Below are 27,048 nucleotides of genomic sequence, written 5' to 3'. Positions count from 1 at the left end.
CATCAAAATAATGCTGTTATCAGATATTGATGAACTTACTGAACAGGTTTGACTGAATATAAAACCTGTTTTTAGCACCAATAAAAAAAATTATTGAGATTTCTGTTCTGCAAACTTCTAACTGTGCTCCCTGACAGCATCTTTTGGGTAAAGGAACAAATGTGCTCCAAGGAGTAACCGTTAGGTCCCTGATTTTTTAACATAATTCAGAGTGCCAAAAAGAAAAAATCAATCCAAGTATTTTCTCCTTTAGCTAGCATTATTAAAACTTTTTAACTTTCAGAGAAGAGTTTCGTCTTCTTAAAGTTTTAATTCTGAGGTAGATGTCATGCAAACAAACATCAAGTGCAGCTAACTTCCGTTGACAAACATGATTATTAATAATAAATTAATAATCAGAAATGCCCATTAGAAAAAGTGACTTGAAAGTTTAGGAAGCAGTGTTGTTTAGCAGTATTCTGGCTTGAGTTTCCAAATTCCTTCACCACCAGAAGTTCTATGAAAAGTGCACAGATTTCTCAATAGTTCTCGGAAGACACAAGACTGCGATGCAGATAACTTGGATTCAAACTCCTGTAGTATCTCCCTAGTGCTGGCCTGGCCATCAGTGTGGGCCTGGAAAGCGATGAAGTTTCTCATCTCCACCAGAAGGTCATCATGTTCTGTGGTGGGAAGCAGGGCAGAAGCTTCCTGCAGGTGCCCGCTTTCACTTTCTAAACGCTCTGGCAGAATCAGGTGGTTTCTAGCTCTCATTTTAGCCAAGAGTGAGGAGGAAGCAAGGGCCCCGGACGAAGAGTCTGCATCTTCTGCTCTTCCACTAAAATGCTCAGGGACATTATCTTTTCCCTCCTTTTTCATGATGCCATCCTGGAAAAAGAAGACCACTATATTGATATATTTAATCTCTAGTTTATGCCCCCACTTTCTTCCCCAAAAGCTGTGAGGGGTCACCAGACAACACGTGTGCCAGGGTGGTGAGGTTGACGGGGTAAGACTGAGACTCCACCTAATGAAAAGGGAAAGGAGGAGGGTCCGGTATCTAAATCCTCCCACTGTTAAGAGACCATTTCCTAAAAAAAATAAAATAAAATAAAAGGGGGGCAACCAAGCCATTCCCTTAGTCACCACTCTGCATGGTGGTGGAAGGGAAGGCAGAGTGGAGGTTTCCAGGCAAGGTTTCAGGAAAATCTGTCTCTAGGAGGCCCAGGACCACTTTCAGTGCCTGTGGGCTTTTCCTATTCTTCCTCTCAAATGGACCCTGACCTGTACACTGTGGATAAGGAACAGTATCATAGCTATACTTCTTTTTCCTCACTTTTAAATCTTCTTACTCTTTCCTACCTTACATCTAATGCAAGTTTCCTTAAAAAAACACAAATCTAACTCTGAAAGGGTCTCAAATCCCTACTGCTAAAAGCACAGAACATGAGAAGTCAAAAAGGTACTCATATTCCTAAACACGTTCATATTAACTTAAAATTGGAGTCTGAATCTGGGAGTTTTAACATAATCCTTAATCAGAAAGACCACAAAGACTTCCACTGAATGGTGGAGTCTGGACTAGTTTTAACCACTGTAGCACTCAAGGCAAGCAGGGCATTCTTGAACAGAGAAAGACAGGCACTCTGCTCTAGCAGCTAGTGAGTTACAGACACCAACATTCAAGGCAGTTTTCTGGACCTTTATTTCAGAGGGTTGTGGTCTCTGGAGCTGGCACTTCCCCTCTAGACAAGGCAGGCTGTCCTAGCAGCGACACACCCATCCCTGTGTCAACCTTCTAATGGCAAAACAGAAATGCTGCTACGGATCTTGGGTTAAAGACTTTGTCTTTAGGAAATCAGCAGGTCCTTTTAGATTCAAGTGAATGTGCATCGTAAATCAGAGCATGCAACACAAATATCAGGTGTCATTACACCAGAGATAACCATTTTCTTCACACCCAAAATCAGGTGAAATTTTCATGGCATTCAATCAAGCAAATCTCACCCTGGAAAGCAAAAAGGTTATCTATATTACCTGGCACTTCTCTGTTGGAGATGTCGATGAAGAATGCTGCACAGAGAAGTTAGAATTCCTTTTCTTACCAAATCTACTCCTAAAGAAGGAAAATAATCACAGTAGATTAAATGTTTGCTTTTGAGACTCAGAGATCAAAATACTCTTTCAACAATGAACTTCTTCCTGGAAACATTTCCATCTGCATGGTTATTCTTTCACAGCCACGCCATTTCTGGTCTATCCCCCTCGACTCTTCCACACCACCCTCCTAGAAAGTAACTGCTGGCCGGGTGCAGAGGCTCATGCCTGTAATCCCAACACTTTAGGACGCCGAGGCGGGCAGATCACTTGAGGTCAGGAGCTCGAGACTAGCCTGGCCAACATGGTGAAATCCCATCTTTACTAAAAATACAAAAATTAGCATGGCATGGTGGCGGGAGCCTGTAATCCCAACTATTCGGGAGGCGGAGGCTGCAGTGGGCTGAGATCACACCACCGCACTCCAGCCCGGGTGACAGGGCGAGACTCCGTCTCCAAAAAAAAAAAAAAAGGAACTGCTGCATCTCAGAATGAGAACCACTCAGTTTCTTGTTCAAAGGATGATGGGAACCATTCTCAATTCCAGGTAGGAAAATCATTCTAAAAGAGCATACTGAATAACAAAGTAATTAATGTGTGTTGTAAATTGGCTAATTATCTCATTCAAGTTTAATCATTATCCTGGATCTCTTACTATTTTTAACAACACCATCTCTCAAATAAAACCAATCACTTCTCCTGAAGCCACTTTGGAAAACAGGGGATGAAAGCAAGTAGGAAGGCAAAGTTGTAACAGTATTTCTTCAAGTCACCCAGATTTCGCTGCTATAATCTTTCCATGAGGGATTTATTCCTGAAGAGAAATAACAACATAAGCCTCCACACCTGCTCTGATTTTATTTCTAGGCTTAGTTGTTTGGCCTCCTTGCAAGTATGGCATGCAGCAATCTCTTACTTTGTTCCTGCTGGTGCACCAGAAATCCCCCTGTGGCCAGTCCAGGTGGGAACACCAGACACTGCTCCCAGACACCGCTGACGAGAGAGCCTCAGTGCTTTCAAGGCATCCTGAGCCACTCGGTTGGCTTCTGCTTCCACCAGTACATAATCTGGGCTGGCTCCATCCATGATGGCATCGTGCTTCATGACACTGTGCACGCCAACTAGCAAGAAAAGAAACAGCAAAGTGATATTTCACTTTGTACGCAAGAAAGACACTTTTCTCCTCTGTATAAGTACAATATTGTGGTAGACAAAAAACAAAGTCATAGTACACTTAGAAAACCCTAGAGAATCAATGATACAAAATAGTAAAATAATTCAGGCAACATAAAAAAATAAAATTCACATACAGAAACCTGTAACGTTCCTATTTACAAACAATAGCCAGCTGAAGATAAAATGGCAGGAAAATTCTACTTACAGTAACAGAAAAGACAAAACACTTAGGAATAAACCCAAGCAATGTGTAAAGCTTGTATGGAGAAGACATGAAAACACTCCTGGGAAGAGAGACCATCAGACTTAAACAAACAGAAAGATATCCCTTGCATTTGAGAAGAATGACTCAATAACCATTTTCCCTGAGTTAATTTATATGTTTAATGCAATCTCAACAAAAATATCAAGCTTTCTTATGAAGTTAGACAAACTGATATTAAAGTTCATATAGAAAAATAAACCTTCATGAATAGATCAGAAAACACTGAAAAGGCAAAGTGACACCCTACTGGACAATAAAACATGCTCCAATTACAACAGTTTGGTGCTGAGGAAGGAAGAGACACAACAGGAGATTGACCAGAAACTAGAAATAGATCGAACTACATTTGGAAATGTATTACATGATAAAGGCATCTCTAATCACTGAGAAAACCATATTTGAAATAAATGATGCTACAAACGTTGGGGCACAAATGTTGGGGCATTTTATCTTTGAACCAAGATAAAATCCACACCTCATACTCTAAATGGATCAGAAATCTGAATGTAAAAAGCAAAACCATACAAGTAGTACAAGAAAACATGGTGAATTATCATATGATCTATGTGTAGAAAAGGCTTAGAACTACAATTCCAATTAATAAAAGACTGACAAGTGTTTTTTTTTTTTTAAAAAAAAACCTGTTTCATAGGAAAAAAATTATCATAAGTAATAAAAGACAACCAACGAGGAAATACTTGTAACATATATGAAAAATGAAAAGTTAACATCCCTAATATATAAAGAACTCTTTAAAACCAAGGGGAAAAAGGGACCAAAAATCTGATTTAGAAAATGGACAAAAGATATGAACAGACAAATTCACATAAAGAAAAATTTTTTAAATATAAATGGTCCTATAAAAAGTTCAATTTCACTCAAAGAAAATAACTGCAAATTGAAACTTAATATATCTTTGCTCACCTATCAGACTGGGAAAAATTAAAAGTATAACACCACACTCTTGACAAGGCTCTGGGGAACAATTGCTGGTGACAATTCAAATTGATCTAAACCTTACAAAAGGGAGTTGGGCATTATTCAAACAAACAAAACAACTTACATATGTGTTCACCTTTTGATCTAGCAATCTCTCTTGTACAAGCACAGGATTATTTAGTGCAGCATTGTGGCTGAAAGAAGCTATAAACAATCTAAATCCTCATATGTGGATAAACTGCGGTACAGGTTTAATATCTCTTAATCAAAATTCCTGGGACCAGAAGTGTTTCAAATTTTCACTTTTTTGGAATTTGGAATAATTGCATATACAAAATGAGACATCTTGGGGATGGGCCCCAAGTCTAAACACAAAATGTGTGTATTTTTAACATACACCTTACACACATAGCCTGAAGGTAATTTTAATATAATACGTTTATCAATTTTGTGCAAGAAACAAAGTGTTAACTGTGTTTTGACTGTGACCCATCACATGAAGTCAGGTGTGGAATTTTCCACATCTGGCATCATGTCAGTGCACAAAAGGTTTTGATTTTTCAGCATTTTAGATTTCGGGTTTTGGGTCAACATAGCAGAGCACTCTAGCAAAAAAAATTGCTAAAGGAGGAATAGCTCTCTGTTAACTAATACAGGAGTGGCTGTCAGGATATATGAAGTTTTTTAAAAAAAGAAACAGAAGATAACATAATGTACAACCTTTTGTGTAAAAGAATAAGGGAATATGAAATTATACATGTGCCTGCTTATTTCCACAAAAAGAAACTGATACAGTTCAGCTGTGTCCCCACCCAAATCTCTTCTTGAATTGTAACTCCCACAATTCCCACATGACAAGGGAGGAACCCAGTGGGAGGTGATGAATTATAAAGATGAGTCTTTCCTACACTGTTCTCACGAGTGAATGAGTCTCACGAGATCTCATGGTTTTAAAAATGGGAGTTTCCCTGCACAAGCTCTTTGCCTGCTGCCATCCATGTAAGATGTGACTTGCTCCTCCTTGCCTTCTGACATGATTGTGAGGCCTCCACACCCACATGGAACTGTAAGTTGATCAAACCTCTTTTGTAAATTGCCCAGTCTTGGGTATGCCTTTATCAGCAGGGTGAAAATGCACTAATACAGTCCATCTGTACCAGTGGGGAGGTGCGCTGCTGAAAAGATACCCCAAAATGTGGAAGCAACTTTGGAACTGGGTAACAGGTAGAGATGGGAACACTTTGGAGGGCTCAGAAAAAGATAGGAAAACGTGAGGAGGTTTGGAACTTCCTAGAAACTTGTTGAATGGCTTTGACAAAAATGTTGATAGTGATATGAACAGTAAGCTCTAGACTGAAGTGGTCTCAGATGGAGATGAGGAACTTGTTGGGAAGTGGAACAAAGGTGACTCTTGTTATGTTTTAGCAAAGAGACTGGTGGCATTTTGCCCCTGCTGTAGAGATTTGTGGAACTTTGAACTTGAGAGAGATGATTTAGGGTATCTGGTGGAAGAAATTTCTAAGCAGCAAAGCATTCAAGAGGCGACATGGGTGTTGTTAAAGGCATTCAGTTTTATAAGGGAAGCAGTGCATAAAAGTCTGGATAATTTGCAGCCTGACAATGTGATAGGAAAGAAAATCCCATTTTCTCAAGAGAAATTCAAGCTGGCTGCAGAAATTTGCATAAGTAACGAGGAGCCAAATGTTAATCCCCAAGACAATGGGGAAAATGTCTGCAGGGCATGTCAGAGACCTTCATGGCAGCGCCTCCTATCACAGGCCCAAAGGCCCAGGAAGAAAAAGTAGTTTCATGGGCCTGGCCCACGGTTCATGCTGTGTGCAGCCTGGGGACTTGGTGTCCTGCGTCCCAGCCACTCCAGCTGTGGCTGAAAGGGGCCAACACAGAGCTCAGGCCATGGCTTCAGATGGTGCAAGCCCCAAGCCTTGGCAGCTTCCACAAGGTGTCGAGCCTGAGGGTGCACAGAAGTCAGTAACTGAGATGTGGGAACCTCCACCTAGATTTCAAAAGATGTATGGAAACACCTAGATGCCCAGGCAGAAGTCTGCTCAGGGGTAGGGTTCTCATGGAGAATCTCTGCTAGGGCCGTGCAGAAGGAAAATGTGGGGTTGGAGCCCCCACACAGAGTCCCTACTGGGGCACCACCTAGTGGAACTCTGAGAAGAGGGCCACGGTCCTCCAGACCCCAGAACGGTAGATCCACTGACAGCTTGTACCATGCACCTGGAAAGGCTGCAGACACTCAATGCCACCCATGAAAGCAGCCAGGAGGGAGGCTATACCCTGCAAAGCCAAAGGGGCGGAGCTGCCCAAGACCATGGGAACCCACCTCTTGCATCAGCGTAACCTGGATGTGAGACATGGAGTCAAAGGAGATATTTTGGAGCTTTAAGATTTGACTGCCCTGCTGGATTTGACTTGTGTGGGGCATGTAGCCCCTTTGTTTTGGTCAAGTTCTCCCATTTGGAATGGCTGTACTTACCCAATGCCTGTACCCCTATTGCATCCAGGAAGTAACTAACTTGCTTTTGATTTTACAGGCTCATAGGCAGAAAAGACTTGCCTTGTCTTGGATGAGACTTTGGACTGTGGACATTTTAGTTAATGCTGAAATGAGCTGAGACTCTGGGGGACTGTTGGGAAGGCATGATTGGTTTTAAAATGTGAAGATACGAGATTTGGGAGAGGTCAGAGGTGGAACGATAAGGTTTGGCTATGTCCCAGCCAAATCTTATCTTGAATTGTAACTCCCACAATTCCCACGTCATGGGAGGAATCTGATGGAAGGTGACTGAATTATGGGGTCGGGTCTTTCCTGTGCTGTTCTTGTACTAGTGAATGAGTCTCATGAGATCTGATGGTTTTAAAAACCGGAATTTCTCTGCACAAGCTCTTTGCCTGCTGCCATCCCCGAAAGATGTGACTTGCTCCTCCTTGCATGATTGTAAAGCCTCCCCAGCGTGTGGAATTGTAAGTCAATTAAACCTCTTTCTTTTGTAAATTGCTCAGTCTTGGGTATGTCTTATCAGCAGTGTGAAAACAGACTAATACAGAAACACGTGAAGGAAATGCCAGAAACTCATGAGACTGGAAAGGGAAGGAAGGGGTGGGGACAGGGTGGGGGATGACACAACTCTGGTATTTCTTTTTGCATATTTTGTCTTTTGTTACTATGTTAATGTGTTGCTACTCAGAAGATAACATAGAGTCAACAAGGATGGGAGGAAACCCTAAAGTGGAATACAAACAAATAAATTAACCTAACTATATTTTAAATTGATAGCACACACTGAAAATACAAAGAAGAGAAAAAAGAACCAAGTTTTTTTTGACTCAAGAAGTGTTTTGACCAAAAACTTAAAGACAAAAATAAATAAAAACAAATACTGAACTCTAGTTAGTATAAATAAAAACAAATATTGAATTCTAGTTAGTATAACTGTTTTTGCCGTAGTTCAGGTTAGAAATTCTAAAAAACGACCACGTATCCTAGGATTGAGGAGTAACTCAGTACGTTGTGAATGAAGGTCTTGAAGAGGGAAACTACAAACATGGAAAGGGCCCTAGGGCGCTGAAATGAAATTGGAGACAACAGTATCCCCTCATTTTATTTTGCTTTTTGGAGCTTGTTAGAGTGTAACTGATATGCAGTAACTGCTAAAGTACAGAATTGGTAAGTTGTGACATTATGTACATACCATGAAACTATCACTACAATCAAGACAATGAACATAGCCATCACCTGTAAAACTCACGTCCCTTTGTAATCCCACCCTCAAATACCCCATCCCCAGACAACCAAGCCACTTTCTGTCATGACTGTTTTCTAGAATTTTATGCAAATGGCATCAGAGTATGTACTAATCTTACTAGTCTGAAAGTCATCCATGCTGTAGCATGTATCAATACTCTATTTCCTTTTATTGTTGAATAGTGTGTGTGTGTGTGTGTATATATATATATTTTGAGATGGAGTCTCACTCTGTTGCCCAGGCGGGAGTGCAATGGTGTGATCTCGGCTCACTGCAACCTCCACCTCCCAGGTTCAAGCGATTCTCCCGCTCAGCCTCCCAAGTAGCTGGGATTCCAGACACCTACCATCATGCCTAATTTTTGTATTTTTGTAGAGACAGGGTTTCACCATGTTGTCCAGGTTGGACTCGAACTCCTGACCTCAGGTGATTCACCCACCTCAGCCTCCCGAAGTGCTAGGATTATAGGTGTGAGCCACCAAGCCTGGTCTGTTGATTAATATTTGATCATACGGATATGCCATGGTTAATTTAACTATTTACTTGTTGATGGACATTTGATTTCTACATTTTGGCTATTACTAATAAAGCTGCTATGAATATTCACGTACAAGCCTTTGTATGGACATATTTTCCAGTTCTCTTGGGCAAATACACATCCAGGACTGAAAAGGCTATATCGTAAGGAAGGTGCATGCCTAATTTTTAAGAAACTGCCAAACTGTTTTCCAAAGTGATTGTGCCACTTTACATTCCCACCAGGCGTGTATGAGAGACCCAACTGCTTCACATCTTTACCAACACTTAGTATGGTCAGTCTTCTTTCATGTTAGCCATTCTAGAGGGTGTGTAGTGGTGTCTCATTATGGTACTAATTGGCATTTCCCTAATAATTAATAATATTAACAAGTTTCATATATTTATTTGCCATCTACATATCTTTCTTGGTGAAGTCTGTTCAAATTATTTGTCCATTTTAAAAACTGGGTTATACATTTTATTTATTTATTTTTTGACATGGGGTCTCACTCTGCTGCCCAGGCTGGAGCGCAGTGGCATGATCACAGCTCACCACAGCCTCAACCTTCCAGGCTCAAGCAATCCCTCCACCTCAGCCTCCCAGGTAGCTAGGACTGCAGGTGTGTGCTACCACACCCGGCTAATTTTTTTTTACTTTTTGTAGAGATGGGATCTGACCATGTTGCCCAGACCTGTCTCAAACTCTTAAGCTCAAGCAATCAACACACCTTAGCCTCTCAAAGCACTGGGATTACAGACTGAGCCACCACACCCAGTCAGTAATTTTTGATTGGGTTCCAGACATTGTGAATTTCATCTTGTTGGATGTTGGGTATTTGTATATTCCTGTAAACTCTCAGGTGGAGCTGAAGCAGTGCTCACTCCAAGGCTGATCATTCCCTACTACAGAGGCAAGACCCCCTACTCTGTCCTATACCCAATGCCCCATGAAATATTTTTCCAGTCTTAGCTGGTGGGAACAGGCACTATCCCTGGCCATGGGAGAGCACCAGACATCTCTCCTCTAATTCAAAAAGTTAAAGAGGAAAGGCCTTTTCACTGACCTTAAGTAGTTTTCTTGCACAATGTACTGGTCAGTATTCAGCTGAGTGCCAAAGGAGATGCTGCAGACCTGTGGGGTTCTCTCCCTGTGCAGAGCTGTCTCCTCTATCATCTCTGTTATGTGAATGCCAGCCACCCTGGCCTCCCCTGATGCTCAGCTCTGTTTTTTCAACAGAGGGTCTGCCTTGGACTCCCATCTGGTTTCTTCCTCTTTCTGTCACAGCATGAAAATTCTCTCAAGGCAGTAGGGCAGGGCTGGAGAGTTCAGTTCATTTGTTTCCCATCTCTCAAGAGATCACTGCCCTTTGGTGCCTGAAAACCATTGCTTCGTACGTTTTGTCATTGTTTTCATTGTTTCACATGGAAGGATAAATGTTATTCTGTCTTTGCTGGAAGCCAAACTCATGGTTTTTATAGACATAGAGATAGGTGTATCTGTGCAATTTGTTGTGCATATATATGCATGTATGTATATGTATGTACACAACAAACACATACACACACATACATACATCTATTTCCTGATACTGTTGGCTACAAAAGCAATGACATACTAGCAGCAATGAACACTCTGAGAACCCAGATCCTAGTTCCTAAATACCATTCTCCAGGGCTCCTTGAAGAAATGGCTGATTCCAGGGCTGGCACAGAATACCAATTGAGCTCAGCATATATTAGTATACCAAGAAGAAAGGAGGTGCTCAAAGAATGGGGGGGACATACCAGAGGGACAAAGGAGCCTGCCTGAAGGAGCTCCCACCCACGAGGCAAATCTAAGACAATATGAGCATCATAATACCCCTACTAATGGATTACAGTTATGGAAAAAAAGAATCCATTAGTCCATACTGATCTAAAAATAAATTAATAAATAAATAAGGGAGAAGGAAAACCTTCCTTATAGTAGAATGTTAATCACCACTTGGCCATCACTGTAGTAATAACTGACTGAGGAAAGAATCATCAATGGATATTAAAACTAGTGGATAAAAGTTGGATGAGAAACAGGGTATTTACACAGTCTCAAAGCATATTCCTTGAAAGTACAAATTAATTACAAAGGGAAAAATATTAACGTTAGCATTGAGAAACCTGGCAGACTCCACCTTAATCTTGAAAATTAACTTGTACTAGGTCAAACCACCATGTGTCTCCTGACAGATGCATTGAGTAAGATACAGTATCACCTCTGTGGTATTCCTGCCAAAAAAAACAATGTATGCATAGATGGGTGTGTGTGTGAATGATAAAGCAAAAGCTGAAAAATGTTAATAACTTAGGTAAAGGATATAGGAGAGTTCTTCATATTATTCAAACTGATTTCTTTAAGTTTGAAATTACTTCAAAATATGAAATTAACAAAAAAATTAACCATGCTAAATAAAAGTCTTTCTGAAATGCTACACATAACCCTGCCTTCTTAAACTGAATGCCATAAGCAGCAATCTTTGGTAACTCAAGGTCATGACATTGTGAACACAGTGACTGCTAAGGGATCACTAAGCAGGGCTATCTATACTCCATGGTCTTGAGCAATTGTTGAGTCTACATCTCCTAACTTTTCTCCCTTGACATAAGTTATCAGCTTTCGTACTTCTAGAATGTCTGTCTCTAGCCACAAGCCTGTCTCTTTCCCTTATAATGTTACTTTAATCTCCTATGGTTGGAAAATCAGATTAATGTAGCACATAGCATGTAAAGTAACTGCCTACTAATGTTCAGGTAGTACACATCTATTTAGGAATTGCACACTTCCCATAAGTGGCCGTAAGTACTACCGTTTTCCAAAGTTTCAAATTCTTCTAGGTCTTCAGAAAAGAGGCGTAAATACAATTTTTAAAATGTCAATATATTTCAAATCTAAATTTTTGAAGAAAAACGCTTCTGGCTGAGAGCCCTCTATGCACCATCAGTTAAAGACTGCTACTGCTAGAAACAGCCTACTCATTTTCTGGTCCTAGCATCCCTGTGGCAAATGTATCAAATGGATTACCTGATTTTTTGAAAAGCTTTTCCAAAACATAATCATCATTGCTCTGTTCCTTGGCCTCACTCTTGTTTTCACTATCTTGCTTCTGGTAACGCCTTTTCTTCACCAGGTGTGGAATTCGAGTTCCTTCAAACTTGGCGTCTCTGCAATGCTTAGGGTTCTTAGGCTTTTGCTTTGGTCTCAGATGTTTCTCTAGGGTCTCTTCTTCTGCCACACTATGATGTTTTGTTTTTGACTTGTGCTTATAAAAATTATTTTCCATTTGTTTATTCTCCCAAAAAGATTCTGTTTGAGCCTGGCTGGGTCTTTCTCTTTTGTAAGAAAGACCCAACTTTTCATCAATGCTTTCATCACCAGATGGCCTAGAACTTTTGCCTGTTCCTGAAGAATTTGAACATTCCCCATTTCCACTAATCACTGACGACTCTTCCGGTCCAGATACTGCATTTGTCTCTTCTCCAAGCCTATCATTGCTAGCTATATTACTACTCATGTGAGGGTCATCTTTCAAAGGATCACTTTGATTAGAAGGTACTACATTTACTTCAGCTCCTTTAGCCTCATATTTCTCTTCAGATGATGTGGCATCATTTATTGATATGTTAGAAGCAGGGAACTTTTTGCGTTTTGGAACATCATGGTCTGCTCCAAAGGCTGGTTGAATCTTTCTTTTTAGATGGCATTTGGGTGTCTGAACATCTGATCCAGTTCCTGTAGAGGAAAAACACCGCTAATACTATATTGTATCATCTTGTGCAATTGATTACTCTAAATTAAATGATTTTATGTAATACCTGCAAAAATCGCACTTGTTTCAGTGCTCTGGGATGCATCAGGGCTAGTCAGAGTAAATAGCTCATAGAGATCATTGGATTTGAAAAAACGCCTTTGTTTTGGGTCTTTTAGCACTCTATTTGTCAAAAACTGCTTGAAGATTTGTCTAAAAAAATAAAAGATAAGCTGGTATAAAACAATGTGTAGCTCTACCTAAAAATTCAAGTTATAAAGCAATATAAGAGAGATATGATAGCTGCTGCATGAATGGCTAAATAATCCCCCAAATTTTCAGCCTTGGAAAATTACAATTCAGAAAATATATAATACATCAGTTAATCTCCCACATCTTGCAGAATTTAAATTAGAAATAATACCTTATTATTTACACCAAATGAGCTTTTTCAACCTCTAAGATCTAATCCATTTCAAGAAACACCTTTTCACATGCCATCATGTGGCTCATAGCCTCTCTTAGCCTCCCTGACTTGAATACCAAGGGTCCTGCCCTGCCTAGAACCTTCCTATCATAGGGCTCAGCAAACTCTCTTACCTGGGCTTTGCAGCATCTCCACTCTGACCTCTCTCTCCCTGCTCCCACCTGCAGGTCCACACTCTGCTGAAGCCCCATGCCACTGCCACTGCCACTCTGGAACAGGCACCTCCACCAGCCACACTGTCCCTCTCTGTCATTTATTCTCCTGGCTAAAGCATAAATCTGTAAGAGGAAGCTCTATTCTCACAGGATCCAACTCGTCCTCCACCCTCACACAACAGTCCCTTGAGGAAGATGTAATGCTCCCAGCATGTGATGAAGGGCATAGAACTTCCTATAAAAGCTGGGCTATGGCTCAAGGAGAGTCTGTGGTGGGGGAGTGGGAGAAGCTGGCAATGTCTTGATTCTACTGTTGAAGTTACCACTGTCTAAAATCCCCTAGTCATTACAGAAAGACAGAGGAAGAAACAGGCATCCTGTCAACTTCTTTGTAACGGGCATCAGAGTCAAAGACCGCCAGAACACCCACACTGATCCCACCTGCATAGTATGTGTAAATACCAATATGGTAACATTTAACCTTGTCACTTTTTAAAATTTTTCTGAAGGCAACACACCATAGTAGGCAGAAATATTCCTTTCAAATAACAATACGAAGTTTACACGTACGTGATTCTTGAGGTAGAATAAGGTACAAAAATTATCAGGTTCAAAGACATTTTCTGACAACTCACAGTAAGCCATCTAAGCATATTTTAAAGGGAAAGAAAAAGTACAAAACAAAAACCAAAACCTTAACTTATAGCAACTATTATTCTAAGATGTTAAGACTTTTAAAAACAACACTTTGGAAAAATTCCCTGCTCAAGACTCCAAGAGCGGCCGTCGTGTGCACTGACCGGTGGTAGATCTTTTCTTCAATGGTGCCCGCAGTGAGGAGCCTGTACACAGTCACCTGCTTCTTCTGGCCTATTCTCCATGCTCGCTCCCGGGCCTGTGGCAGAGAGAGACCTCTCAACAAGAATCTTTCCCAATGACAAGCACTGACTATAAGAAACAAAGCTAGCCGGTCACAACCTTTCACTCCCAGAGTCAGAATTTTGACTCATGACGTCAAGTACACCTAAGGCCTACTCAGGAAGATGAAGAGCCAGTTGACATCTGTACTTGAAAAAAATGTTTGTAACTATGCCTATGTTCTTTTTGCCCCAACTCTAGGAAAGAATGCTATGGATAAACTGTTGAAGATGGTTCCTGTCCACGTGGCTCTGAAGGGTGTCTTCTTCCACATTGAAGAACAGTAGACAACCAAAATGTGAAATGTACTCTGAAGTCAACCAGAACATCAAAGAACAGTCACAAGCACTAACCATGAAACTATATTTCTACTAACATATTCTTTTCTTAAAAAAATAAAAAACAAACCTGTGTGTCTGTGCTTGGGTTCCAGTCGGGGTCATAGATGACAACTCTGTTTGCCCCTGTCAGGTTGACACCTAAACCGCCCACCCGCGTGGTCAGAAGAAACACAAATATGGATGTGTCCTAGAGGTAAGACACACAACACTGAGCACACACACTTAAGACCAGTTATAGCTCTCAGCCTCTGCCTCCACATACTATACACATGGAACTACTGGGCTGTTCCCAATACAAGGAATGGTAATGTCCTAGAGACCTCTGGTGAATCAAAATCTCATTTCACACCTTTTACTTTTAATATTTAATAGAAATATTGAAAAATTGGGTTTTTAGGAGGAAAACACATTCTGTGGAAAACACATTCTTTGTTTGAACACACACGTGCCCACCCCCACCCCCAAATATCTAGAAGTGCACAGAGTTAAAAGCAACAAGTCTTCCCTTAGGCCCCCTCCCAAGCCCAGATGTCAACGCTGCTTCGGTGGGTAAGGGTGTGGATACGCTTAGTCCTTTCCCTCCATGTACAGCAGCACCGCTCAACTTTCCTGTTACATTCACATGTTACCTCATTGTATCTTGTAATCAGTGGCTGTCTTGAAGCTATTGTAGTGGTACCATCCATCTTGAGATAAGTATACTTTTGGGCTCTAAGGAATACTTCAAGTATGTCCAGCATCTGTTTGGAGGTGGAGGATAAGAATTTGCAAAGCAAATACACGTTCCCAGTGAGTGCTTCTCTATTTGTGTAAATGATCACACCTTTCCCCAACAGGCCTATGTTAAAAGGAGTTTCTTGCTTTAGGACAGATAAACAGAACTGTTAAAATAGTAGTTTTGGTATATCCGTATGGTTAATTCTTACTTTTGTAAACAGCCAAAGCTCAGGCCTAAACTCACTTGCAGACCAAAATCACATGGTGAGCTTTTTTAAAAAGTCAACTTTTAGATACCAACTCTAGAGAAAGATCTAAACTCCCAAAGAAATCAGCAGACTGCCACCTCAGCATCAGTGGTAGACTTGCTTCAGAATCATTACTCTAGACTGAATCCCATTTTGTGAGTTGATGGCTGTCATAAAGAACCAGCCTGTTTCCTGTCTGAAGTCTGTGCACTCACCTGCCTTGACTGAGAAAACAGCAATACTCGCTGACCCTGCTTGTGCCATATTTTCAACAAAGATTCAACAACAATCATTTTCCCAGAACGTTTCCAGTACCCAAACTGATCTTCTTCTAGTTCATCATCAGGAAGACCTTTGAGATTCTTGGGACCTCCAGAAAAGAGATCAGGGTGGTTGCAAATTTTCCTTAGGGCTATGAGTCCGGAGAAAATCTATGATAAAAAAGACCATATGTACACTCAGATGACCCCATGTAAAGTAAGATTCCCTAGGCAAGGAGGCTATTCAACCTATAACACAGACTAAAAAACAGGTCTCCACCAGTTTCTTAGTTTCTTCTCTAATCACAGCATTATCAGGAGCTGGGAGAAATTAACTTTCACTCATCTTGTTTCCCTGATAGAACAAGTTCTCGGAAACAAAAAAATTCTACTGGACTGAACACGTCTACAGGGGTCATATACAATTGCTGACAATTCATTTTCCCTCACTAGAAAAAAGGCATGCTGTTCACAGCATTATAAACTTAATATAAAAAAGGAACTTGCCTTTTAAATATAGATCAGAAATGTCCTATCAACCTAAACTTGAAGACATCAGTCATGTGACTTATCAAATGCATTTAAATATTACACTCCTAAGTACCTCACTAAAAGTTCTGCAGTTTAATATGAGTCAGAGGTTGAGGATCCATTTACCTTTAGACTATTATAATATCCGGAAAAAAAAAAACTGCATGAAAAATGCACGAATCGGAAACATATGAAGTATGGTCCATGCAGAAGGGCACAGAAGATGAGGGGTGAGTGCCCCTGGCCCATCCCCACAAAAGGACATTAACAAAACTTCAATAATGGGGCTCTTCCACCCTTGAGAGGATGACTCAAATCAAACTCACTGGTATAAAAGCTTGAGCAAAAAAGGAGAAATCACCATTAAGCCAATAATCAAAGGGTAGGGTAGCTATCACTAGTAAACAGCAGTTAAACAGATTAACAATAAATGATCTGAATAAGTCAGGAACACTGGCAAACCTCCCCAGAGTCATCCGTGACTCATTTTTCTTCCTTTCAATCTGCACTGTCCAATGCAGTAGTCACTAGTCACACGTGGCTCCCGAGTACATGAAGGGTGGCTAGTTCAAATTGTGATGTGCTGCATTTGTAAAATACACACCCAATTTCGAAGACAAAAACAGGAGTAAAATATCTTGCTAATCATTTTTAATTTTTGATTACATATTAAAATGTATTTTAGATACATTAGGTCAAATAAAATATATGATCAAAATTAACTTCACCTGTTTCTCTTTTTCCTTTTTAATGTGACTACTAGAAAATTTACAATTCCAACTGTAGTTTGCATTCTCTCTCCTGGATAGTGTGATCTAGACCTTCTAACTTGGAGAGACCTGAAGAAGTTAAGGGGAGATTCATGGAGACGAACAGATGTGAATGACTGAAAAAACCTCCTGTAGCTACCAATAAGAAATGAAATAAGAAATTGTGAGAGATGGTTAAAAGAAATGAAATGACCTAATCACACTCACATTAATAGAGTCTTTTGGAGAAAACACTAGCTAGGAACTTCTGAATTCTGGACACTAGTAGAAAGAGAGCTTTCTCAGAATTGAAAGGAACAGAATCACCATAAATAAACTACTGTCCTACCCCGGGGACAATGAGTATTAGAGCCAGGGACATTTGAACTAGATTTATATCTGGTTCCTAATATGGCAATGGTTCATAAACATTTATTGGGGAATAGGGCTCCTTTAGGAAGCTGATAAAAGTTATGAATCCTCACGATCCTCTCCACAAGATATATAATTTTGGTCATAATATCTGGGAAAACCCAGTTATGTACCTGACACTTGCCCACCTACCAAGTAAGACCATCGGAAGTAACAGTAACTGCACAGCTCGCAGCTGCATTTGCGTCTGGGTTCAGATCCACAGTGCACAGCTCTGCAACCTTCCACCTTCCACCAGTTACCTAACTCCTCTGCACCTTACGGCTCCAGGCCATAGGCTGACTGCACATCTACCATGCAGGACTGCATGCAAGTGAAGTGAGATGACAGTATGTGAAAAGCCTGGCATACTATAGATCCTAGTTTCTTTTCCTCCCTCGCTTCCCTTGGTCCACAATTCATTTCTCCAGCTTCTATTTTTTAGCTGACCTGCATCTCTCCATTGAGAATCCTGTAAACTTCTTTGGAATCAACGAAATTTTGGTAGACTTTATGCTGCTCATCTGTAAGACGGCAAAATAAGACCTATGGAGGGGAAAAACAAGGAAACTATAATTTCAAAAAAAAAATAACAGAAATAATTAAAATATCAACAAAACTTCCCGATCAAAAGAGCACAATGCATGCGATTTTAATGATAGCCCTATAATTAATATGAAAACAACAAAGGGTGATAATACTTCTCACCATACCCTCCTCACCAGCCCCTCCATCTCTGTCACTCATCTACCTCCAGCGCCCACCCCACAGTCCCCAAAGACTGGCTTCCTGCTCACGAACAAGTTCAGGGCCCAGGTGCACAGACCGTCCTCCATGTTAGCCTCCAAGTGCTCATACCATCCCACCTCCCATGACCCATGCCATGCTCTACTCGCAGACCTGACCAGAGATCACAACCTCACCTGGAGCTCTCCCTTTCCTGGAGCTCTAAGTGCAGGCCCATGAGTTACCAGACTCACCTTGGAAGGCAATCCCTATCCTCCCAGCTCACTGCACCAACCACTCCATGCCATCGTGCTCTGTGACCCTTCACCTCTCAACCCTCCCTCCTTCGTGAAGTCCACTACCACCAGTTACATTCCCATGGATGCTCATTTAGCTACCCCTCTGTCACCTACCTGGACTGCTTTCAACTCCCTGCATCTTCCCTGTAAACTTCCAAATACAGGTCAACTCAACCATCAGTCTTCTGTAGGCCTATGGTCAGTGCCGGTGCTGCTGGAGAAAAGCTCCTACCCGGCAGCTTCCTGCCATGGCCTGCCCTGCTCCAGGGGGTCCTCTACGCATGCCCACCCAGAGCCTTCCATAAGCCCAGAGCAACTGTGCCCATGCTCCTCACCACCTAAGCCACCCACACCTCTGTCTCAACTTCTACTTAAAAACAATCAGACAAATAAAAACAAAATGAAAATCAAACCTGAACCTACCAGGATCAGGCATGATTCCCTGGTTTTCACTCCCTAACATGTCTCTACTTCTGCATCCACCTCATCTTCCTTTATTCCCAGAGAAAGAGGTTCCTGAACGGGATGGAAGGCAACGCTTCAACCTCTGCACTGCATCTGAAGACCCACTCATTCTCCTCAGTATAGTGTGCCTCACCTGTTAGCCTCCAAGTGGAAGATGGGGGCTTCCCTGGGAAAATAAGGTACAATCCCCACCTCCACTTCCTTACCTCCACTCACTCCTGAAGCCTACACACAGAGCAAGCCTCACATGCACCTCTGTTGATGTCACTGAGGCATCACTCATGACTTCCTAGTGGCCAAACACACTGGGTCCTTACCAGGTCACCCTACTCACCTTTCGACGCCCAGGCCTTCACTTCTGCTCATGCACCTGTCTTCGCCAGCCTCCCCAGTCTTCCCAGCTAGCTCCTCCTCTTCTACCCTCCTCCTTGCTCTCAGCCCTGACCACACTGCCCTCCCTGCTGTCCATGGAGGCCCCAAAGCACTGCCACAGCCCACCATCTGCAATGCTCTGCCTTCAAAACCTATATGACTTGCTCCTTCGCCTTCTTTAGGCCTCTGCTCAAGTGTCAGTTCATCAAAAGTCTTCTCTGACCATCCCTTATAAATGGCCCACTTCCCCAAATCCTTGCCCTCAGCATTCCCAGCTTATCCTTCAACCCTGCTTCATTTGTCTCCACACTTACTGCTGCTACCTGACATCTTCTAGAGTTTCTGTGACACTCTCCCTCAAGAATAAATGTGGGTTCCCACAAGAACAAAACTTGCTTTGTTCACTGCTATATCTCAGAGCCTAGGATCATGACAGGCACATGGTTGGCACCTAATATAATTTGTAGCATGAATGAATTAGGGGCTTAAGGAGAATGGAGATGTTTAAAAGAGCAATTGTAGGAACCCATGTGTCAATAAGAGGGAGGTCAAAGCCTGTGGACTAGAGAAGAATCCACTGAGGGCAGACGCCACAGCAGGCCTAGCCTGACCACAGTTCCAGGATCATACCTCACCAGACTCACCCACAGAGGAGAATCAGAGTGAAGAGAAAGGCACACTTATGCTTTAGGAATGCTTTGTTAACTCCTGGATTTACAGACCTGTTCATTTTTATCTGGCAAAGAAAGGCTCATCTTGACATCTGACTTCATTCTCCGTAGTAGATATGGATTTATGGTATCTCGTAATACACATGCACACTTGTAAGCAGTTTTGACCTTTAAAAAGAGCAGAGAACAATACCATACATGTTTAAGGAATGTATTTGTTCTTACCTCTCAATAGATTCCATTCCTTAAAAAAAATAAAAGAATGACCAACAGCTGTACAAAGTCAGTGGGAAATGATTGCAAAATGGTTTGAAAAAGCTAGCATAAGTTCCATATACTCCAAGGGGTGGTAGCTTTCATAATATTATCAGTTAAAAAAATTATCTCATTAACCACAATGTACAACAAAACTGATAATTTTGTGCCTTATTTCTCTTGTACACTTTCTTTTAATTATTACTGTACAGTTAAACCCTAAAGTAGAGACTTATTGGGTTCTTGACCACCACCCCTAGGGGAAAAACTGCATTTGTACAAATCTCTGTTTATGATCTTGTATTCTCCAAAAGCTACAAAGGCACTCTGTAAAGCTGAAGATCAAAAGCTAACTCTAGGGAAAAGCTGCAGTGATGGAGCAGCCAGCCAATAAGCAGAGATTAGTGCCCACTGGAGACTTACAAGAGTAAGTTCAACAAGAGCCCTCTGATCCTAGAAACGAAAGGTCACTCTGCCCTAAAATGCAGCATATGGTTCTGTAATGGAGCACGGCCACATGAGATGAGTACTAAATATACGCAAAAAACAAAGCCCCACAGCCCAGAAAACCACTCCCTCTGCAATTCACTTACAGGCAAAGCAGTCAATAAATTATTGCTACTTCAAAAAAAAACTAAATAGGCTTAACAACTTAGTAAATTACTATTTCATGAAAAAAATTCCAACCAAAGTTTCAATTTAAGAAAGTCAGTTGTAAAATGAATGATAATAAAAAAGAGCTTGACCGCACAGAAAAAAAGTTAAAACTTGTTAAAAAATATTTTTAAAGAATGCTAAAAATACCTCACTCATGCACATATATGTATGTGTGTGTATCTGTTGTGTGAACGCATGTGCATAAATATTAAAATAGGCTTTACTTGGAATAATACATACAAAAGCTCAACTAATCAATGACTTTTATTTATATATAACCCCTTAAATATACCATTCAGACATTGATAAAAATCACCTTGAAGATGATGATGAGGTACCTATTACTATTTCTGATGCAGAGATGATGAAATTTCAGAATTTAAAAACACAGTCCCACCAAGGAAGCATGAATGTACAGTCTATAAAGAAAACTGCCCCCACATCCTCCCTCCGCCCACACCCCCTTCCGCAGAAGAATGAGCATGATGGTTGGAGGTGCTGGTTAACTACACCAGGGCTAGGCTGGGGAGCGGCCGGGCTGTGGCTCCTGCTCTTTCCTGCATGCCACCCCACGGAGATGATCTTCTGTTTCACTCCCAACTGGCTCCCAGTCTGTTTCTCTGTTCATAAAAATACAAGGTGGGATCCAGCTAGATTTCTCTACCAATGCTCACATCCCAGTGCTGTGGAAAACGGACACCTAGCATGCCCACGCTACTTCCTACTCTGACAAGGAAGAGTTCTGCCTCTTCCTGAGCACAGTGGCCTTAGGCGAGTCACCAGAACGCTGGGAATCAAAAACCTTGTGTGTGGAATGAAGAGGGTCAACTAGGCATCTCTGCAGGCTCTTCTCAGTTCTCACATGCCCTGCCCCAGCTGAGCACACCAACCCCAGCAGCAGTCTGTATTTGGGCTGCTGACATGCTCCCCCTCACCTTCCTCACCTTTCAGGCTCCAGCTTAGTCATCCCTTCTCCAGGAAGCCTTTCTGAGCTCCATAAGCTCTGACACTGGGCATCTCCCCTGATCACAGTTGTCACTGTCCTGTACTGGGACCAGGTTTATTTGCCATTTTCCCCTGTGCCCACCCCTACTGGACTGGAAATACCTTCATGGGAAGGTTCTGGTTTCCAGCTCCTGCCATCATTTTAGCACCAGCATGACAGAATAAATATCGGCACACAGACTATCTTCTTAGAATTCAATAATGCATGGCAACAAGGTCTTTTTTTTTTTTTTTTTTTTTTTTTTTTGAGACAGAGTCTCGCTCTGTCGCCAGGCTGGAGTGCAGTGGCCGGATCTCAGCTCACTGCAAGCTCCGCCTCCCGGGTTCACACCATTCTCCTGCCTCAGCCTCCCGAGTAGCTGGGACTACAGGCGCCCGCCACCTCCCCTGGCTAGTTTTTTGTATCTTTTTAGTAGAGACGGGGTTTCACCGTGTTAGCCAGGATGGTCTCGATCTCCTGACCTCGTGATCCGCCCATCTCGGCCTCCCAAAGTGCTGGGATTACAGGCTTGAGCCACCGTGCCCGGCAACATGGTCTTAAACAAAAAGGAGCAAATACAACCAATGCTCTGCTTTCAAAGATCTCACCCGCTAGGAAGGGCAGAAAGACAAGTACACAGATTCCTGAAACAAGAACTTCAAGGAAAAAATAGATCATAATGACATGTTCTCAAATCATTTTTCTATAAATGACTTATTAATGTCAAAGGAGAAGTGGTAACTTCACAGAGTTTAGATCTGGCCAACACCAACTTAAAGTAATCAGAGTTAACATCACCCATAGTGGGACAGACAGACAGCATGTTCCTCCAGATACCACGCACTGAGGAAGACACATCATTTCTGTGATATTCCTGGTCAAAATGTATAACCTGAATCCAATCATGAAAAAATGTAAGGCAAACCCAAACTGAGGTACATTCTACAAACTAACAGGCCTATAGTCTTTAAAAATGTCAAGATAATGAAGGGCAAAACAAACGGTCCCAGATTAAAGGAGACTAGAGACACAGAAACTACTGGAACAACTGACAAAAAATATGAGTGATTATAGACTAGATAACAGACTCCTATCAATGTTAAACTTCCTTCTGATTTTGTTGCTAACACTGGCTATGTAAGAGGCTATCCTTGTTCTTGGAAATACACACTGAAGGATTTGGAGAAACGGGCATCAGATCTGCAACCTGCCCTCAGATGGTTAGAAAACAGTAACTTCAGCTGTGAATCTACATGGAAAGAGGTGCGGGAGAGGGAGGGGAGGAATAGTAAAGCCAGTGTGGCAAAATGTTTGCAAAATGCTAACAATCAGTGAATCTGGGTGAAGTGTTAAGAGGGTTTTCTTGTTTGTTTGTTCTTTTAAAATTCTTACAACTTTTTGTTAAGTTTGAAATTATTTCAAAATGAATTTAAAAAAAAAAATAGAATGGTATAACGGGAGATTGAGAGAAAGAAGAGAGTCCTTACAAAAGTTAGCTGAAAATAATTCAATCTCAAAATGTAAAAGATGTTAAAATTGTTTCTGACAATCTTTTAATCTTAAAGGTCTAAAATTCTTTTTCTAATTAAATATTCCAAAATACAAGAGCTTCTCTTTTGGTGGAAAGTCTCATCCCTGGCTCAGCCATGACCTGGTAGGCACAGGCCAACCCAAGAAGGGCTGCCGAGAAACCCTGCCTCCCATCCAGGCTGTAGCCTGCCCTACAAGCCACAAACTGCCCTGTGGCTAACTTTACCTCCTGGCATTTCTGCTTGTGACCACCCCATTCCATCAGGTGCCCGGGCCTGAAACCTCAGGAGTCAGTCAGTCATTCACAGCAAGCTTAGCCCCTACTCCATCTCCTCGATCCTATCAGCCTCCAAACCTTGTTTGTTCTGCCTAAAAATGCCACCTGAGTCTCCTGCCCCACCATCTTTCTCAGACCACCACCCAAGATCAGGTACAGGTCCTCATGGCCCTCACCCCAGTGGTTCCTGCAGGTCACTCAGTGCCAGCCTCCCTCCTGTGACTACCCTGTAGCATGACGAACCCCTGAGAACCAGCATCTTCCAGAGTCCTGCTCAGACACTTTCAGTAGCCCAGTCCTCCCTGAGTGCCACTGCTTCCCTTTCAAGGCCCTTCAGTTCTGGCATCCACAGCTTTCTAGGTATGCCCCCACAAGCATCTCCGATCCAGTCAAGTGGGTCTCTTCACTGCCCCCAGCCACATAAGGTGGCTGCATTCACACTGTTGCCCTAATCAAGGATGCCCTCACTCTCCATGGCCTACATTCCCAGAATCAGGTTAAGGGCCATGTCTCATTAAATCATCCCTGAACAGTCCGATCCTCCTGGTGTTTCTAAGTTTCTCCACTACTTTATAAGATGCACTACCCCAATTTGCAGAACTAAATTACATGCTGTTCCAAATGATTTGTCCTTGTTTCATAATTTCTAACTGCTCTTCTGACCACATGTGACATCTTTTTAAAATTTGTTGTCTGACTAAAACATCCCAGGAACAATGCCAAAACTGTTTAATTTCCATTAAACAAAGAGATATTTTATTCTAGGGCTTTCCTCTCTGTGAATATTTTTCATGATGTTTTAAGTAAAAAAATACGATCAAGCAAAAATAATTTTGTGATTTTTTTTATCAGATACCAATTTATAAGCCTGGCCATCTTTCTCACATTCTGAATGACTTGGCTACAAATTATAGTATTTAATAGGAGCATTTTAAATACTAAACTGCCAAAAGTATTATCATCCTAATATATTACCTGTACTGGGGAAGCATTTGAATATCCCCCCATGGTGATGGGGACGGAGAACTGCTCCATAAACACAGGCAACGTGCCTAACTTTCCCGGGAAGATGAAGTCAAAGAGTGACCACAGCTCTCGGAGGTTATTTTGCATTGGTGAGCCAGACAGGATGATCCGATGAGGGGTGCGAAACTATTTGAGGAAAGGAAACACCTTTTTATTAAATTTACCTTTTAGCAATCACCATTCCTACCCCAAAACGCTCCTCTGCAATATTATTTACACATTTACTCATTATTCTTGCATCATTTTGGTACTCTCTAAAACATACACATTTTATGCAATTAAAAATCCTTAATTACATTTAGATGAAAAAATTACAAAGAATTTTTTGTTATTGTTGAAGCTGAATACTATAGAGTTGGGTTTGGTTACATTCTAACAACTGGGCCCTACAAGAGACACTAAATAACGTGAACAATCAGAATTAAAGACATGATCAAGGGCAAAAATAAGGAGTTCTTTGCATTAACGAAAATGCACATTTTAAATTCCTTGTGCAGTTGGCACAAGAAAAGATTAATAAATGTGTTACTAAAAGCAGATCGTTTATTCTGAATTAAATATTCTTCTCCACCTGGAAATCTCCCTTGTTATAAGAGGTCATACCTGTTTGCAAGCAAGGGTGACAGCAGCATTTGGATTTCGAATTTTGTGTCCTTCGTCCAAGATCACATAATGCCAGTCATACCTGCTAATGTCATCCTGCATCAGTCGAATGTAGGAGTAAGATGTGATCAAAATTCCATGACAATGAGCAACATCTCGAATTAGTTTCTCCTAAGACCATAATAAAATGGTAAAGTCAGTTTTAAATAAGAAGTGACACCCTTTCAATCATGACACAATCTAAAGCACTTTATAAAAATGCATAAATACAAACATAACATGCACAATCATAGACATTATCAGCACTGGAAGTGTATTTGTTAACCTGGCAAGTAGTAAACAGTCATTATTGGGGGAAGGAGACTCTCAAAAAGATGACAAAGTTATAATACATATTTATATAAATATATACATATATTAAATTTTTATTTTTATTTTTTCAAAACATCCTTTGTGTCCATCCTTGTTAAAACAACAATGTGAATGGAAAATATATTAATTTAAAACAAAAGCAAGAAAATAAGAGAAAATCCAAAGACACACGGCAGACAAATCTAGGATCTCTAACAATGTATAACAGGAATTCCAGGACTGAGTGGAAAGGATATAAAAGCAATGATTTTAAAATGATAGAAAAAAAGCCAGTACAGTGGCTTACACCTGTAATCCCAGCACTTTGGGAGGCTGAGGTGGGTGGATTGCTTGAGCCCAGGAGTTCGAGACCAGCCTAGGCAACATGGTGAAAGCCTATCTCTACTAAAAACTTTTAAAAGTTAGCTGGATGTGGTGCCAAGCACCTGTAGTCCCATCTACTCAGGAGGCTGAGGTGGGAGGATCCCTTGAGCCCAGGAGGTCAAGGCTGCACTGAGCGGTGATGGCACCACTGCACTTCAGCCTGGGTGACAGTCAGACTCTGTCTCAAAAAAAAAAAAAAAAAAAGAAAATGATAGAAAACAATCTCCATAAATGGAGCCGAGATTTGAATCTACAGAACAAAACATCTCCCAGAGTGTCAGGCAGAGACACTAAAAAAAAGACATATCTGTAGACGTAGCTTACTAGATGTCTGAATTCCAAAAATAAATAAAAACAGCCAGGCAAAGTGGCTTATGCCTATAATCTCAGCACTTTGGGAAGCTGAGGGAGGAGGATCTCTTGAGGCCAGGAGTTCAAGACTAGCCTGAACAACAAAGCAAGACCTGTCTCTACAAAAAATAAAAAAATTAGCAGTGCATGGTGGTATACAGCTGCAGTGCCAGCTACTCCGCAGGCTCAGGCAAGAAGATCCCTTGAGCTCAGGAGTTTGAAGCTACAGTGAGCTATGATCTCACTACTGCATTCCAGGCTGGGCGATGGCACGAGATCCTGACTCAAAAGAGAAAAATACTTTTAAAAATAAGAAGAAAGTGTCATACATTCTAGTCAGAATGAAACAGAAAAAGAAAATATTCCCTACAGAGGAAAAGGACTGCCTGCATCAGACATCTTTTCTGCAGCACTAAAAATGTCCGAAGGCAAAGAGGAAAATCTTTACATAATTCTAAGAAGGAAAAGTGGTGACCATAGATTCTACATCAATCCAAACTAGCAGTCATGCTTGATGAAGAAAATAAACAAATTCCAGCTTCAGATAGGAAGGACTTGGAAGATCAGTCACCAACAGATTGGCTAGCTACCGTGCACTGTACCCAGACAGTGGAGTGGCGCAGTCATGGACAAAAGGCAGGCATGCACAGACGCCGTGACCTGAAGAAAGACAGCAATGCTCCCGCCTCGCATCCTCACCACAGCCCATGCTCACAGCAGCTTCCCAAGGAAGGACAGAGGGGCCATCACTAACT

The 27,048-nt window shown here is 41.4% G+C and overlaps 1 protein-coding gene across 1 annotated transcript in view; it reads right to left on the bottom strand.

Annotated features, from left to right (window-relative positions):
• Positions 1–295: 295 nt before the first annotated feature.
• ERCC6 (ERCC excision repair 6, chromatin remodeling factor) overlaps positions 296–27,048 on the bottom strand; it is an 80,642-nt gene continuing 53,889 nt past the window's right edge. Inside the window, exons 9-21 of the mRNA XM_025397858.1 lie at positions 25,208–25,378; positions 24,554–24,730; positions 19,926–20,042; positions 17,792–17,887; positions 15,606–15,821; positions 15,055–15,165; positions 14,493–14,612; positions 13,967–14,061; positions 12,592–12,737; positions 11,801–12,508; positions 2,993–3,197; positions 2,017–2,095; positions 296–867 (exon numbers count right to left, since the gene is read on the bottom strand). Of these exons, the coding sequence (XP_025253643.1) occupies positions 448–867; positions 2,017–2,095; positions 2,993–3,197; positions 11,801–12,508; positions 12,592–12,737; positions 13,967–14,061; positions 14,493–14,612; positions 15,055–15,165; positions 15,606–15,821; positions 17,792–17,887; positions 19,926–20,042; positions 24,554–24,730; positions 25,208–25,378 (2,661 nt within the window). The 3' untranslated portion in view covers positions 296–447. The remainder of the gene's footprint in view (positions 868–2,016; positions 2,096–2,992; positions 3,198–11,800; positions 12,509–12,591; positions 12,738–13,966; positions 14,062–14,492; positions 14,613–15,054; positions 15,166–15,605; positions 15,822–17,791; positions 17,888–19,925; positions 20,043–24,553; positions 24,731–25,207; positions 25,379–27,048) is intronic.

Source organism: Theropithecus gelada, chromosome 9 (assembly GCF_003255815.1).
Source record: "Theropithecus gelada isolate Dixy chromosome 9, Tgel_1.0, whole genome shotgun sequence".
Taxonomy (NCBI): Eukaryota; Metazoa; Chordata; class Mammalia; order Primates; family Cercopithecidae; genus Theropithecus; species Theropithecus gelada.
This window is presented reverse-complemented; position numbering and strand designations above follow the sequence as displayed.